The sequence below is a fragment of the Cetorhinus maximus genome, chromosome 12 (assembly GCF_964194155.1).
Source record: "Cetorhinus maximus chromosome 12, sCetMax3.hap1.1, whole genome shotgun sequence".
Taxonomy (NCBI): domain Eukaryota; kingdom Metazoa; phylum Chordata; class Chondrichthyes; order Lamniformes; family Cetorhinidae; genus Cetorhinus; species Cetorhinus maximus.
In genome coordinates, this window is record NC_135890.1 from 64,388,965 (window position 1) to 64,406,777 (window position 17,813).

Below are 17,813 nucleotides of genomic sequence, written 5' to 3' on the forward strand. Positions count from 1 at the left end.
AAATGAGAGACTCTTTATTTTTAAACTGTTGCCCCTAGTTCTAGTCTCTCCTACAAGAGAAAATATCCTTTCAGCATCTACCCAGTCAAGATCCCTCAAGATCCTATGTTTTTCAATAAGACCACCTCTCAATCTTATAAACTCCAATGGATACAGCCACAGCCTGTCCAACCTTTCCTCATAAGATACCCAACCCCCCATCCCAGATATCAGTCAAGTGAACAGTTTCTAATATATTTATATCCTTTCTTAAATAAGAAGACCAAAACTGTACATAGTGTGGCCTCACCAACGCCCAATACAGCTGTAGCAAAACATCCCTACTTTTCTATTCCATTCCTCTTGCAATAAATACCAACATCCCATTTGCCTTCCTAATCACTTGCTGTGCCTCCATGCTAACTTCTTGAGATTCACGTACCAGGACAACCAGATCCCTCTTTATCTCAGAATTCTGCAACCTTTCTCCATTTAAATAATATGCTGCTTTTCTATTTTTTTTCCCTAAAGTGGACAATTTCACATTTTCCTACATTATATTCCATCTGCCAAATTTTTGCCCACTCATTAACCTATCCATGTTCCTTTGCAGACTCCTTGGCTGGGATTTTCCAGTCCTACCTGTGGTGGGAATCGTCACAGGCGAGACAAAAAATTTAACAGACCAGCCAAATATCCATTGACTTCAGGCGGGAATTTCTGGTCCTGCGGTGGGTGGGACTGGAAAATCCCATCCCTTATGTCTTCTTCACAATTTACTTTCCTACCTATCTTTGTGTCATCAACAAATCTGGCAACCATACAATCATCCAAGTTTTTGATATGGATTGTAAATATTTGAGACCCCAACACTGATCTCTGCGGCACTTCACTTGTCACATCTTGCCTCCTTCTGTGCCATTAATGGCTCCTGGTTTTTGTCAACACCATGATGTCATAGTGATCATCGACAATAAGCCCATGGATGGCAGGAGCCTTGTTTACAAGTGAATGGACATTTTGGAAGGAGATGTGGAAAGGGGTGGTGAGAGCTAGTTTGCTAGCACAGTCTGCAGGGACTGCACAAGGGTGAGTGGGACAGGAAGTTGGTCAGAAAGATTAGCTCCCAGAGTGGGGGAGGAGGGGGGGCACACCGAGGAGGGAAGTTCAGCAAGTGAATAGAATGGGGCCATTAGAGTAGCTGCTCATAAAGAGGCAATGATAAGTGCCTTAGTGAGGTTTTTGGAGGATACCAAGAGATCCTTTACAAAGGAAAGGGAGGATGTAGATATAGTAGTTCAGGAGGAACACTGCAAGGTATTGGATGGGATAGTCCTAAAGAGAGAGGAAGTACTCGAAGGGTTGAAAACCTTGAAAGTTGATAAGTCACCAGGGCCAGATGGATTGTTTCCGAGGCTGCTGAAGGAAGTCAGGGAGGAGATAGCAGATGCCCTGAGGATGATTTTCCAATCTTCACTAGATTCAGGGGAGGTACTGGAGGACTGGAGAAATGCAAACGTAGCTCCATTGTTTAAAAAGGGATCAAAGGAAATGCCCAACAATTATAGGCCAGTTAGTCTTACATCGGTGGTGAGCAAATTAGTAGAATCAATCCTGAGAGATAGGATTAACTGTCATGTGGAAAGGCATGGACTAGACAGGGATGATCAGCATGGATTTGTTAAAGGAAGGTCTTGCCTCACAAATTTGACTGAATTCTTTGAGGAAGTGACAGAAGGGTTGATGAAGGTAGTGCAGTGGATATTGTGTACATGGATTTTAGCAAGGCATTTGACAAGGTCCCACATGGCAGATTGGTCAGGAAAGTAAAAGCCCATGGGATTCAGGGTAATGTGGCAAACTGGATAAAAGGTTGGCTTTGTAACAGGAAACAAAGGGTAATGGTCGATGGATGTCCTTGCGAATGGAAAGTTGTCTCAAGTGGTGTTCTACAGGGCTCGGTGTTGGGACCCTCGCTGTTTGTGTTATAAACGATTTGGACGTGAACGTGGAGGGCACGATTGGGAAATTTGCAGATGACACAAAGATTGGCCGAGTAGTGGATAGTGTAGAAGATAGCCATAATCTCCAAAACGATATAAATGAGTTGGTTGAGTGGGCGGTAAAGTGGCAGATGGATTTTAACATAGAGAAGTGTGAGGTCATACGTTTAGGGAGGTCAAACAGTTACAGGGATTACACAATAAATGGGAATATACTAAGAGGGGTAGATGAAGTGAGAGATCTTGGCGTACAAGTACACAGGTCCTTGAAGGCAGCAGTTTAAGTAGACAAGGTTGTAAAGAAGGCATATGGAATGCTCTCCTTCATTGGCAGAGGTATAGAATATAAAAGTAAGGATATAATGTTGGAATTGTATAAAACACTGGCGAGGTGACAATTGAAGTATTGTGTGCAGTTCTGGTCACCACATTACAGGAAGGACGTAATAGCTCTGGAGAAAGTGCAAAGGAGGTTTACAGGAATGTTGCCAGGGTTAGAAAAGTGTAGCTACAAGGAGAGATTGGATAGGTTGGGGTTATTTTCCTTAGAACAAAGAAGGATGAGAGGTGACTTGATTGAGGTGTACAAAATTATGAGGGGAATAGATAGAGTGGACAGGATAAAAATTCTCCTTGATGGAGAATTCTAGAACCAGGGGACATAGATTCAAGATAAGTGGCAGAAGGTGTAGGGGGTACATGAGGAAGAACTTTTTAACGCAGGGGTTAGTGGGTGCCTGGAATTCGCTGCTCAAGTTGGTGGTAGAGGCAAAAACTCTGAACTCTTTTAAAAAGTACCTGGATCTGCACCTTAAGTCCTGTAAGCTGCAGGGCTATGGGCCGGGTACAGGAAGGTGGAATTAGAAAGGGCACCTGGGTGTCCTTGGGCTGGCATGGACAAGATGGGCCAAATGGCCTCCTTCTGTGCTGTAACTTTTCTATGGTTCTAAGTTGAAGGATTAGCGAGTCAAGCCTGGGCTGGTGGCAGGAGAATAGGTAGGTTGAGGGTTGCTGATATGCTGGGGCAGGGGTTTGGGAGGGCAGAGTACCTGAGAGGGAGAAATGAAAGGAGGTATGCTGAGGGGTTGAGTGCTTTAGGAGGATTGAAAAGGAGGCTAGAAAGTGAGGAAAAAGTGGAAACAGGAGTGATGCAGTTGTTGGGATCTCCCTTGTGCCCCATTGTTTGGCAATGCCTGAGTTTGAATACAGGCCTAGATGGAAAATCTGAACAGGGTCCTTCATTATTTGTGCCCTGCTGCCTCAGATGGTAAATCTGCTCAGTGCAGGGCTGAGGGTCCTGTGGCCCAGGTTTGTAATAGAAAGACTTGTATAGCACCTTTCATTTTTAAAAATTCATTCACGGGATGTTGGCTTCGCTGGCTGGGCCAGCATTTGTTGCCCATCCCTAGTTGCCCTTGAGAAGGTGTGGGTGAGCTGCCATCTTGAAGCGCTGCAGTCCATGTGGTGTAGGTACACCCACAGTGCTATTAGGAAGGAAGTTCCAGGATTTTGACCTAGTGACAGTGAAGGAACGGTGATATCTTTCCAAGTCAGGATGGTGTGTGACTTGGAGGGGAATTTCTAGGTGGTGGTGCTCCCATCTATCTGCTTCCCTTGTCCTTCTAGGTGGTAGTGGTCGTGGGTTTGGAAGGTGCTGTCTAAGGAGCCTTGGTGAATTCCTGCAGTGCATCTTGTAGATAGCACACACTGCTGCTACTGTGCATTGGTGGTGGAGGGAGTGAATGTTTGTGAATGTGGTGCCAATCAAGTGGTCTGCTTTGTCCTGGTACTCATCCAGGCAAGTGGGGAGTATTCCATCACATTCATGACGTGTGCCTTGTAGATGGTGGGCAGGCTTTGGGGAGTTGGGAGGCGAGTTACTTATCGCACGATTCCTAGCCTCTGAACTGCTCTTGTAGCCACTGTATTTATATGGCTAGTCCAATTCAGTTTCTGGTCAGTGGTAACCCCCAGGATGTTGATAGTGGGGGATTCAGTGATAGTAATGCCATTGAACATCAAGGGGTGATGGTTGGATCCTCTCTTGTTGGAGATGGTCATTGTCTGACACTTGTGTGGCGCGAATGTTACATGCCACTTGTCAGCCCAGACCTGGATATTGTCCAGGTTTTGCAGCATTTGGACATGGACTGCTTCAGTATCTGAGGAGTTGCGAATGGCGCTTAACATTGTGCAATCATCAGCGAACATTCCCACTTCTGACCTTATGACGGAAGGAAGGTCATTGATGAAGCAGCTGAAGATGGTTGGACTTCGCACACTACCCTGAGGGACTCCTGCTGTGATGTCCTGGAGCTGAGATGATCAGCCTCCAACAACCACAACCATCTTCCTTTGTGCTAGGTATGACTCCAGCCAGCGGACAGTTTTCCCCCTGATTCCCATTGACTCCAGTTTTGCTAGGGCTCCTTGATGCCATACTTGGTCAAATGCTGCCTTGATGTCGAGGGCAGTCTCTCTCACTTCACCTCGTGAGTTCAGCTCTTTTATCCATGTTTGAACCAAGGCTGTAATGAGGTCAGGATCTGAGTGGCCCTGGTGGAACCCAAACTGGGCATCAGTGAGCAGAAACGTCAACTCTTTTCTTCTCCACTGATGCTGCCAGACCTGCTGAGCTTTCCAGGTAATTCTGTTTTTGTTTTGGATTTCCAGCATCCGCAGTAGTTTTTTGTTTTTATATCAGTGAGCAGGTTATTGCTAAGCAAGTGCCGCTTGATAGCACTGTCGATGGCCCCTTGCATAACTTTACTGATGATGGAGAGTAGACTGATGGGGCGGTAATTGGCCGCGTTGGATTTGTCCTGCTTTTTGTGTACAGGACATACCTGGGCAATTTTCCACATAGCCGGGTAGATGCCAGTGTTGTAGCTGTGCTGGAACAGCTTGGCTAGGGGCATGGCAAATTCTGGAGCACAAGTCTTCAGTATTATTGCTGGAATGTTGTCAGGGCCCATAGCCTTTGCAGTATCCAGTGCCTTCAGCCATTTCTTGATATCACGTGGAGTGAATCAAATTGGTTGAAGACTGGTATCTGTGATGCTGGGGACCTCCGGAGGAGGCCGAGATGGATCATTCACTTGGCACTTCTGGCTGAAGATTGTTGCGAATGTTTCAGCCTTATCTTTTGCACTGATGTGCTGGGCTTCCCCATCATTGAGATTGGGAATATTTGTGGTAATGTGATAATGACTAGATATGCTGCTTTATTGAGCTTATGCTCTGAAGAAGAGTCATACGGACTCAAAATGTTAACTCTGTCTTTCTCTCCACAGATGCTGTTCGACCTGCTGAGTTTTTCCAACAATTTCAATTTTTGCTTTATTGAGATGTAGATTAAGGAATAAAGACTGGCCAGGACACAGGACAGAATTCTCCTGCTCTTCTTTCAAATAGTCATAGGTTCTCTTATGTACACCTGCATGAGAGGGTGGACAGAGCCTTGGTTTCATTTCTCACCTGTGCTGGAGTGTCTGCCTAGATTTTTTTTTTGCTGAAATCCAAGTTTGCTTTTTGTTCTGTTTCCTGATCTCAGTCAGGGCAACACAAGTGACCTTTTGCAGATTCCTGCTCCTCATTACTGCTCAAAACAGACAATGCGGGGAACGCCAGAGCAGGTCAGCCAGTGGAGGATTAGGTTAACATTTTAGCTTTGTGACTCTTCACTAAATCGAGGTCTAAGGGTTATCAGCCTGTTATGCTAACCTAACCCTTCACCTCTCTCCACCAACTGCTGTCTGACCTGCTGAGCATTCCCAACTCTGTCCTTATTTCAAATTCCAGCAACTGCTTTAGTTTCAGCGAGCTCTGCTGACATTGCCAGGAGAGAGCAGGTTCTTTTTAATTGTCACACCCTTCAGCATCCAGTAGGTACTGACACTCTGTGTAGATTCCAGAGCTGCCTGTAGCCTCTCTGAAGAGTGATGCTTAACAGATCTCTGTATCAACAGCAGAAAGAGGAGATGCACTTTCTCTAAGAATCCAACATCCTTCTGGTATATTTACTGAGCAAACCTTACCACCATAAACACATAGCCCCATTATTAACACACAGCCCCCTGTGCATAGCCCCATTATTAACTCACAGCCCCCTGTGCATAGCCCCATTATTATCACACAGCCCCCTGTACATAGCCCCATTTTTATCACACTGCCCCCTGTACTTAGCTCCACTATTATCACACAGCCCCCTGTACATAGCCCCATTTTTAGCACACTGCCCCCTGTACATAGCTCCATTATTATCATAAGCCCCCTGTACATAGCTCCATTATTATCACACAGTACCCTGTACATAGCCCCATTATTAACTCACAGCCCCCTGTGCATAGCCCCATTATTATCACACAGCCCCCTGTACATAGCCCCATTTTTATCACACTGCCCCCTGTACTTAGCTCCACTATTATCACACAGCCCCCTGTACATAGCCCCATTTTTAGCACACTGCCCCCTGTACATAGCTCCATTATTATCATAAGCCCCCTGTACATAGCTCCATTATTATCACACAGTACCCTGTACATAGCTGCATTATTATTACACAGCCCCCTGGCATAGCCGATCTTTATCAGCCCCACCCCATTTATATCCTACATCTTTGTTCCCTGCTATACTTCGTCCCCATCATTTTCAGCCAGTGCCCTCTACCTAGCCCCCATTACTATCCACTCTGTATACATATCCCCATAATTATCACCCCAACCACTGTACATGTCCCATACGTTTCCTATAATTGTCTCACATGCCCCGTACATGCTCCTCAACTTATCCCCACCCATCTGTTATTGTTTCACTGTCCCCAGTCCCCCACCCCCTGTCCCTCACTGGCTGTGGACAAGCTGGGAACAGTGCTGACCCCTGCTGCTTGGCTTGTTGCAGGTTTTGTACAGTGGCTGCTGGAGCTGAGTGTCACCTCTCTGTTGCCGAGCCTGAACTACCAGAGGAAGAAGACAGCTTTACTGCTGATGGAAGCACTGCTTGAGACTTGTACAGACAGTTGGAGCCCGACTAAGAAAAAGGGACAGCCACCTCGTAAGGAACATGAACAATTCTTGTTTGATGCGTGAAGGGAGGCTACCCAGTTCCTGTTGAACAACCCTTAGCATCTTCAGGAAATGAGTACACAAGTTGTTCTTGGTCTCAGCTTGCTGGGTGTTCTCTAGTAGCTCAGCTTCTGTCAGGTACAAGTTCAATGCATCTTAAACCCAGGGGCCACACAGCTGGTGCTTTCTGTGTAGATACAGTCTGCAGCATAGCTTAAACCTCAAATTCAGGATTCACCTCAATGTGGTTCCATTTTCTGGCCAGGTCTTGTGAACTTGCTGAACTCGATTTCCTTTTCTGTTAGCCTGTACCCTGGGATTAGATATCTACATCTCTGTCTCTTGCTCTGCCTTTCCCATTGAGGCTACTTGGTCACCTGGTAGTTCTCAGATTCTCCCATGCCACAGTGCAGGTTTATTTAATCCCTGTCCCTAGCCACTATCTCAGGCTGAACCAGACTCTTTGCAACCTCACTGTCCTGTTTGATTTGGAGTGGAGATTCTTTCCCAGCAGTACATCATTTAAATGGAGAGAGGTTGCAGAACTCTGCAGTACAGAGGGACCTGGATGTCCTGGTATAGAGTTAATATGCAGCTACAGCAAGTGATTAGGACAGAAAATGGAATGTTGGCAATTTTTGTGAGGTGTATCGAATATAGAAGTAGGGATGTTTTGCGACAGTTGATGAGACCACATCTGGAATACTATTTACAGTTTTGTCTTCTTACTTAAGAAAGGGTATCATTGCTTTAGAAGCATCTCAGAGAAGGATCACTTGACTGATTCCTGGGATGAGGGAGTTACCTTTTGAGGACAGGTTGGTCAAGTTGGATTTATACCCATTGGAGTTTAGAATATTGAGAGGTGTTCTAACTGAAACATATAAGATCCTGAGGGGACTTGACAGGGTGGATGCTGAGAGGATGTTTCTCCCTGTGGGAGAGACTAGAACCAGGGGACACAGTTTAAAAATAAGGGGTCTCCCATTTAAGACAGAGATGAGAAGAAATGTTTTTCTCTCAAAGGGTCGTGAGTCTGTGGAACTCTTTTTTGTCAAGGAGCAGTGGAAGCTGGATCATTAAATAATTTTAAGACTACATTAGATAAATTCTTGATTAACAAGGTATTCAAAGGTTGTTTGGGGTAGACGGGAAAGTAGAGTTGAGGCCACAATCAGATCAGCCTTGATCTTATTAAATGACAGAGTAGAAACAAGGGGCCAAATGACCTACTGCTGCTCCTAATTGGTATGTTTGTATGCTCCTGCCCAACAACAAGACTGCCTATTTGCAACTACGTAATGTTGCCTCCTCCACCCCTGCTTCAGCTCATCTGCTGCTGAAACCTTTATCCGTGTCTTTGTTACCTCCAAACTCGACTAGGTGGCCTCCAACTCTTCTTCCTCTAGAAAGTTCAACTCATCCAAACCCCATCTTACACCAAGTCCCATTCACCGACCACCTTTACTCTCACCAACCTTCACTGGCTCTTTGTGCTTCAGTATCTTGTTAAAATTCTCAGACTTGTGTTTAAATTCTTGCATTGCCTTACTCCTCCCTAGTTCTCCAGAGCTATAAATCATCTCCCAAAATCTTTGTTCCACCTTCTTTGGCTTCTTTGTGCACCTTCCGCCACCCACCCCCTGGTTCCTTTGCCCAAGCAGTTAAAGTCATAGCTTCAACTTCCTCAGAAAAGTCCCTACAATCCTGCCTATTAATTCTGCCTCCTCTCAACTTTAAAACCCACTGTAAATCCACCTTTTTAACCAAGCTTTTGTTTACCCCTCCTAATATCTCCTTTGGTTCAGAGTCCATTTGTCCCTCTATGAATTGCCATGGGAGGCATTTCCACATCAAAGCGCTTTATCAGTGTAAGTGTTGGAATTATAATAACATGAGAAAACTTGAAATGCCGAAGAAGCCATTCAGCGCATTGCTACTACAAAACATACACTTTGTTGTGGACACTAATTTCCTCCCACATGCAATGTGTGCTTCACCCTATCATGGACTCTGCCCATGCCCTTATCTCTCACAGCTCATGTACACACCAAGCCAATGATTAATTGTCCTTCCATCAAATACTTGGCTTATTCAGCCCAAAAGGAAAAGTACTTGAAAAGTGTTGCATAGTGAGAGTGAGTTGCATGACATTTTATGTTACTTTGTGCCAGTGTGCAGAAGGTCCCTAATGTGATGGAATATCTTTTAGCAAGATCAAGGACACTGACTGATGGACTTGTTATTCTCCTTTCTCTCTGTAATAGAAGACATGACAGAGCTATTGAACCTGGCAAGGCAAAGAGGCTGCTGGGAATTCTTCTCACAGTCGAACCTAATGATGTTATTGGCCTGTTTGATGGATACAACAAATGAGGTGAGATACAGTTTTGCTTAGTCACTGTTTATTTCAAGTCAGTTTCGCTCGGTCACTCACTGAGGAGTTTATTCTGGGTAAATGTGGCTCAGTCACTCACTGGGGAGTTTATTCCGGGTCAGTGTGGCTCAGTCACTCACTGGGGAGTTTATTCTGGGTCAATATGTCTCAGTCACTCGGCAGTTGATTCTAGGTCAGTGTGTGTCACTCACTCACTGGGGAATTTATTCCAGATCAGTATGGCTCAGACACTGGCGGGTTTATACCGGGTCAGTGTGGCACAGTAACTGGGAGTTTATTCCTGGTCAATGTGGCTCAGTCACCGGGGAGTTTATTCTGGATCAGTGTGGCTGTCACTCACTGGGGAGTTTATTCCAGGTCAGTGTGTCTGTCACTCACTGGGGAGTTTATTCCGGGTCAGTGTGGCTCAGTCACTCACTGGGAATTTTATTCTGGGTAAATGTGGCTCAGTCACTCACTGGGGAGTTTATTCCAGGTCAGTGTGGCTCAGTCACTCACTGGGGAGTTTATTCTGGGTCAGTGTGGCTCAGTCACTCACTGGGAATTTTATTCTGGGTAAATGTGGCTCAGTCACTCACTGGGGAGTTTATTCTAGGTCAATGTTGCTCAGTCACTGGGGACTTTATTCTGGGTAAACGTGGCTCAGTCACTCACTGGGGAGTTTATTCCGGGTCAATGTGGCTCAGTCACTGGGGACTTTATTCTGGGTAAATGTGGCTCAGTCACTCACTGGGGAGTTTATTCCAGGTCAATGTGGCTCAGTCACTCACTGGGGAGTTTATTCTGGGTCAGTGTGGCTCAGTCACTCACTGGGGAGTTTATTCCAGGTCAATGTGGCTCAGTCACTCACTGGGGAGTTTATTCTGGGTCAATGTGGCTCAGTCACTCACTGGGGAGTTTATTCCAGGTCAATGTGGCTCAGTCACTCACTGGGGAGTTTATTCTGGGTCAATGTGGCTCAGTCGCTCACTGGGGAGTTTATTCCAGGTCAATGTGGCTCAGTCACTCACTGGGGAGTTTATTCCAGGTTAGTGTGGCTCAGTCACACATTGGGGAGTTTATTCCAGGTCAATGTGGCTCAGTCACTCACTGGAGAGTTTATTCCAGGTTAGTGTGGCTCAGTCACACATTGGGGAGTTTATTCTGGGTCAATGTGGCTCAGTCACTCACTGGGGAGTTTATTCCAGGTCAATGTGGCTCAGTCACTCACTGGGGAGTTTATTCTGGGTCAATGTGGCTCAGTCACTCACTGGGGAGTTTATTCCAGGTCAATGTGGCTCAGTCACTCACTGGGGAGTTTATTCCAGGTTAGTGTGGCTCAGTCACTCACTGGGGAGTTTATTCCGGGTCAGTGTGGCTCACTCAATCACTGGGGAGTTTATTCTGGGTCAGTGTGCCTCAGTCACAGGGGAGTTTATTCTGTGTCAGTGTGGCTCAGTCACTGGGAAGTTTGTTCCTGGTCATTATAGCTCCGTTACTCATTGTGGAGTATATTCTGGGTCATTGTGGCACTATCACTGGGGAGTTTATTCCGGGTCAGTGTGTGTCACTCATGCACTGGGGAATTTATTCTGAGTCAGTATGGCTCAGACGCTGGTGAGTTTATTCCGGATCAGTATGGCTCAGACTGTGGGAGTTAATTCCGGGTTAGTGTGGCTCACTAACTGGGAGTTTATTCCTGGTCAATGTGGCTCAGTCACCGGGGAGTTTATTCCGGGTCAGTGTGGCTCAGTCACTGGGGCGTTTATTCCGGGTCAGTGTGATCACTCACACACTGGGGAGCTTATTCAAGGTCACTGTATCCCACTCACTGGGGAATTTATTTTGGGTCAGTGTGGCTCACCCACTCACCGTGTAGTTTATTCTGCGTTACTATGGCTAAGTCACTGACCAGTTTATTCCGGGTCAATGTGGCTGTTTCACTCATGGGGTAGATTTTTCCAGGTCATTGTGGCTCACTCACTCACTGGGGAGCTTATTCTGGTCAGTGTGGCTCTGTCATTGGGGAGTTTATTCTGGGTCAGTGTGATCACTCACTCATTGGGGAGTTTATTCCGGGTCAGGACAAACTTTGTTATGGACAAAGAAATTGACAAGTTGCAAAAAAAAATGTTTTGGATTGGGGAAGAGTGGATTTTAGTAAAATAAAGCAGGATCTTGCCAAGGTAGACTGGGAACAGCTACTTGTGGGGAAATCTACAGAGGAACAGTGGGGGGTGTTCAAAAAGGAAACGGGGAGGGTACAGGCTCAACATGTTCCCAATAGAGTGATAGGAAGGAGTAACAAGCCCAGAGAACCATGGATGACCAGAGATATTCAGGTTATGATGAGAAGGGAAAGAGAGGCTTTTAGCAAGTACAAGGGAAGCAAATCAGCGGAGGATTTGTGGAGTACAGCAAGTACAGGGTGGAGCTTAAGAAAGCAATTAGGAGAGCAAAGAGGGGATATGAGAAAGGTCTGGCTGGTAAAAGTAGGGAAAATCCCAAGATATTCTATAAGTATATCAATGGGAAGAGGATAACCAGGGAAAGAGTAGGGCCCATTAGGGACCAAGGGGGCAGTCTATGGGTGGAGCCAGAGGACATCGGTAGAGTGTTGAATGAATACTTCACATCTGTCTTCAGCCAAGAGAATGAGGATGAAGGTATCGATTTCGGGGAGAGAGACTGCGATGTTCTTGAGCAAATTGATATAGGGAGTGACAAGGTATTGGAGGTGTTGGCAGGCTTAAAAGTGGACAAATCTCCAGGTCCGGATGATTTATGTCCCAGACTGCTGAGGGAGGCAAGGGAGGAGTTCACAGGGGTTCTGACCCAAATTTTTAATTCCTCTCTGGCCACGGGGGAGGTGCTAGAGGACTGGAGAACAGCTAATGTGGTTCCACTATTTAAGAAGGGTTGTAGAGATAAGCCAGGGAACTACAGGCCAGTGAGTCTCACGTCAGTGGTGAGGAAACTATTGGAGAAAATTCTGAAGGAGAGAATCTATCTCCACTTGGAGAGGCAAGGTTTGATCCTGATAGTCAGCATGGCTTTGTCAGAGGGAGTTCATGCCTCACAAATTTGATTGAATCTTTTGAGGAGGTGACCAGGTGTATAGATGAGGGTAGTGCAGTTGATGTAGTTTATACGTATTTTAGCAAAGCCTTTGACAAGGTCCCACATGGGAGACTTATAAATAAGGCAAATGCACATGGGATACAGGGCAATTTGATAAGGTGTATTCAAAATTGGCTTAGTTGTAGGAGACAGAGGGTGATGACAGAAAGATACTTTAGTAACTGGAAGCCAGTGTCCAGTGGCGTACCACAGGGATCTGTGCTGGGTCCCCTATTATTTGTCATTTATATAAACGACATAGATGACTATGTGGGGGGTAGGATTAGTAAGTTTGCGGATGACACAAAGATTGGCCGGGTGGGCCGAAGGGCCTCTCCTGCACTGTGTGATTCTGTGATTCAGGGTGGCTTAGTCACTGCGGAATTCATTCCGGATCAGTGTGGCTCAGTCACTGGGGAATTTATTCCGGCTCTTTGTGGCTCACTCACTCACTCACTGGGGACTTTATTCCAGGTCCTTCTGTCTCAGTCAATCACTCGGGAGTTTATTCTGGATCAGTGTGGTCAGTCACAGGAGTTTATTCCAACTCAGGGTGGCTCAATCGCCGGGGAGTTTATTCCGGGTCACTGCGGCTCAGTCACTGGATGTTAATTCCGGGTCAGTGTGCCTCAATCATTGGGGAGTTTATTCCATGTCAGTGCGGCTCATTCACTCACTGGGGAGTTTATTCCGGGTCAGTGTGATCACTCACTTACCGGGGATTGTATTCCAGGTCTATGTGGCTCAGTCACTGGGGAGTTTATTGCGGGTCAGTGTGACTCAGTCACTGGAGTGTTTAATCCTGGTAATTGTGGCTCACTCTCTGGGGAGTTTATTCTGGGTCATTGTGCCTCAGTCACTCCCTTGGGAGTTTGTGCTGGGCCAGTGTTTCATTCACATACTGGGGAGTTTATTCCTGGTCAGTGTGGCTCAGTAACTCACAATGGAGTATATTTCGGGTCAACCTGGCTCCGTCACTGGGAGTTTAATCCATGTCATTGAGGCTCAGTCACTGGGGCGTTTATTCCAGGTCAGTGTGGCTCATTCACTAGGGAGTTTATTCCGGGTCAGTGTAGCTCAGTCACTCACTGGGAAGTTTATTCCATGTCATTGTGGCTCAGTCACTGCGGAGTTTATTCCAGGTCAGTTTATCACTCACTCACTGGGGAGTTTATTCCCGGTCAGTGTGGCTCACTCATTGGGGAGTTTATTCTGGGACAGTGTGGCTCACTCACTGGGTAGTTTATACCAGGTCAATGTGGCTCATTCACTGCGGAATTTATTAAGGTTCAGTGTGGCTCAATCACTCGCTGGGGAGTTTTTCCTACGTCAGTATGTCTCACTCACTTACTCGGGAGTTTATTCCTGATCGTCGTGGCTCAGTCACTGGGGGGGTTTATTCTGAGTCAGTGTGTCTCAGTCATTAGGGAGTTTATTCCTGGTCATCATGGCTCAGTCACTGGAGAGTTTATTCCGGGTCAGCGTGGCTCAACCCCTCACCAGGGAGATTGTTCCTGGTCAGTGTAGCTCAGACACTGGGGAGTTTATTCCCAGTCAGCGTGGCTTCATCACTGGGGAGCTTATTCCTGGTCATTGTGCCTCAGTCATTGGGGAGTTTTTACCCTGTCATTGTGGCTCTGACACTGGGGAGATTATTCCTGGTCAGTGTGATCAGTCACTCATTGGGAATTTTTTTCCAGGTTGTATGACTCAGTCACTGGGTAGTTCCTTGCGGTTCAATGTGTTACATCACTGGCGAGTTTATTCCTGGCCATTGTGGCTCAGTCACTGGTGAGTTTATTCTGGGTCATTGTGGCTCAGTCATTGGGGAGTTTATTCTGGGTCAGTGTGATCACTCACATGCTGGGAGTTTATTCAAGGTCACTGTATCTCAGTCACTGGGGGAGTTTATTCCGTGTCATTGTGGCTCAGTCATTGGGGAATTTATTCCCGGTCAGTGTAGCTCAGTCACTGAGGAGTTTATTCCAGGCCATTGTAATCACTCACTCACTGGCGAGCTCATTCCTAGTCATTGTGGATTATATTCCGTGTCATTTTGGCTCAATCGCTGAGTAGTCTATTGCGAGTCAGTGTGGCTCAGTTGCTGGGGAGTTTATTCTGGGTCGGTGTGGCTCACTCGCTCACAGGGGAGTTTATTCTGGGTCAGTGTGGTTCACTCACTCACAGAGGAGTTTATTCTGGGTCAGTGTGGCTCAGTCACTCACAGTGGAGTTTATTCTGGGTCAGTGTAGCTCAGTCACTCACAGGGGAGTTTATTCTGGGTCAGTGTGGCTCAGTCACTCACAGGGGAGTTTATTCTGGGTCAGTGTGGCTCACTCACTCACAGGGGAGTTTGTTCTGGGTCAGTGTGGCTCACTCACTCACAGGGGAGTTTGTTCTGGGTCAGTGTAGCTCACTCACTCACAGGGGAGTTTATTCCGGGCCAGTGTAGCTCACTCACTCACAGGGGAGTTTGTTCTGGGTCAGTGTAGCTCACTCACTCACAGGGGAGTTTGTTCTGGGTCAGTGTAGCTCACTCACTCACAGGGGAGTTTGTTCTGGGCCAGTGTGGCTCATTCACTCACAGGGGAGTTTATTCTGGGTCAGTGTGGCTCACTCACTCACAGGGGAGTTTATTCTGGGTCAGTGTAGCTCACTCACTCACAGGGGAGTTTGTTCTGGGTCAGTGTAGCTCACTCACTCACAGGGGAGTTTGTTCTGGGTCAGTGTGGCTCACTCACTCACAGGGGAGTTTATTCCGGGCCAGTGTGGCTCATTCACTCACAGGGGAGTTTATTCTGGGTCAGTGTGGCTCACTCACTCACAGGGGAGTTTATTCTGGGTCAGTGTAGCTCACTCACTCACAGGGGAGTTTATTCTGGGTCAGTGTGGCTCACTCACTCACAGGGGAGTTTGTTCTGGGTCAGTGTAGCTCACTCACTCACAGGGGAGTTTATTCTGGGTCAGTGTGGCTCACTCACTCACAGGGGAGTTTGTTCTGGGTCAGTGTGGCTCACTCACTCACAGGGGAGTTTATTCCGGGCCAGTGTGGCTCATTCACTCACAGGGGAGTTTGTTCTGGATCAGTGTAGCTCACTCACTCACAGGGGAGTTTGTTCTGGGTCAGTGTAGCTCACTCACTCACAGGGGAGTTTATTCCGGGCCAGTGTGGCTCATTCACTCACAGGGGAGTTTGTTCTGGGTCAGTGTAGCTCACTCACTCACAGGGGAGTTTATTCTGGGTCAGTGTGGCTCACTCACTCACAGGGGAGTTTGTTCTGGGTCAGTGTGGCTCACTCACTCACAGGGGAGTTTATTCCGGGCCAGTGTGGCTCATTCACTCACAGGGGAGTTTGTTCTGGGTCAGTGTAGCTCACTCACTCACAGGGGAGTTTATTCTGGGTCAGTGTGGCTCACTCACTCACAGGGGAGTTTATTCCGGGCCAGTGTGGCTCATTCACTCACAGGGGAGTTTGTTCTGGGTCAGTGTAGCTCACTCACTCAAGGGGAGTTTATTCTGGGTCAGTGTGGCTCATTCACTCACAGGGGAGTTTATTCTGGGTCAGTGTGGCTCACTCACTCAAGGGGAGTTTATTCTGGGTCAGTGTGGCTTACTCACTCACAGGGGAGTTTATTCCGGGCCTATGTGGCTCAGTCACTCACAGTGGGGTTTATTCTGGATCAGTGTGGCTCACTCACTCACAGGGGTGTTTGTTCTGGGTCAGTGTGGCTCAGTCACTCACAGGGGAGTTTATTCTGGATCAGTGTGGCTCACTCACTCACAGCGGGGTTTGTTCTGGGTCACTGTGGCTCACTCATGGAGCTAGTTTTTTCGGGTCAGCTTGGCTCACTCACTTACAGGGGAGTTTGTTCTGGGTCAGTGTGGGGAACAGATAGACGTTTCTGCAGCCACAGAAGTCACACCAGGATGGCATTTTGCCTCCCTAGTGCCAAGATCAAGGATATTACTGAGCGGCTGCAGGTCATTCTGAGGGGGGCGGCTGAACAATCAGAGGTCGTGGTCCATATCTGTACCAACAACACAGGTAAATAGAGGGATGAGGTCTTGCAAACAGAATATAGGGAGCTAGGAAATAAATTAAAAAGCAAGACCTCAACGGCAGTAATCTCGGGATTACTTCCAGTGCCACGTGCTAGTGAGATTAGGAATAGGAGAATGAGCCAGATGATTGCATAGCTGGAGAGATGGTGTAGGAGGGAGGGATTCAGATTCCTAAGGCATAGTAAGACGGGACTTGTGCAAACTGGACCCCAGCAGGACCGGGACAAATATCCTCACAGAGTTATTTGCTAGTACTGTGGGGGAGTGTTTAAACTAGAGTGGCAGGGGATGGGAACCTGAGTGGGGAGACACAAGAGAGGGAAACAAAGATAGAAATGAAAGACAGAAGAGTAAAAAGCTAAAGTGGAAGGCAGAAGAAACGGGGTTTAGCAGCAAATAGGGCCAAAGCACCAAAAATGTGTAAAAAAACAAGTCTAAAGGCACTGTAACTGAATGCATGGAGCATTCACAATAGTAGTGCAAATAGATGTAAACAGGGACAATATGATTGCAATTACAGAGACATGGCTGCAGGGTGACCAGCCTGGGAACTGATTATCCAAGGGTATTCGTTATTTAGGAAGGCAAGAAAAAAGGAAAAGGAGGTGGCGTGGCATTGTTAGGTAAGGATAAAATCAGAGCGATAGTGTGAGCGGATATTGGCTCAGAAAATCTAGAATCAGTCTGGGTGGAACTAAGAAGCAACAAGGGGCGGAAAACATTAGTGGGAGTTGTATATAGGCCTCCAAACAGTAGGGGAGAGTATTAAACAGGAAATTAGAGATGCATGTAACAAGGATGCTACAGTTATCATGGGTGAGTTTAATCTACCTATTGACCGGGCAAACCAAATTAGCAATAACACTGTGGCATTGAACTCCTGGTGTGTACGAGATGGTTTTTCAGACCAGTATGTCGAGGAGCCGACTAGGGAACAGGCTATCCTAGATTTGGTATTGTGCAATGAGAAGGGGTTAATTAATAACCTTGTTGTGCAGGGTCCTTAAGGGAACAGTGACCATAACATGATAGAATTCTTCATTAGGATGGAAAGTGAAGTAGCCCAATCCGAAACTAGGGTCCTAAATCTAAACAAAGGAAACTATGAAGGTATGAGGCGTGAGTTGGCTAAGATAGCTTGGGGAACTTTTTTAAAAGGCATGATGGTGGATAGGTAATGGTTAATATTTAAGGAACGAATGTATGCA

The 17,813-nt window shown here is 46.7% G+C and overlaps 1 protein-coding gene across 1 annotated transcript in view; it reads left to right on the forward strand.

Annotated features, from left to right (window-relative positions):
• Positions 1–17,813, forward strand: part of LOC144687161 (tRNA (32-2'-O)-methyltransferase regulator THADA) — a 173,443-nt gene that overhangs the window by 38,732 nt on the left and 116,898 nt on the right. Inside the window, exons 7-8 of the mRNA XM_078552901.1 lie at positions 6,882–7,034; positions 9,313–9,422. Of these exons, the coding sequence (XP_078409027.1) occupies positions 6,882–7,034; positions 9,313–9,422 (263 nt within the window). The remainder of the gene's footprint in view (positions 1–6,881; positions 7,035–9,312; positions 9,423–17,813) is intronic.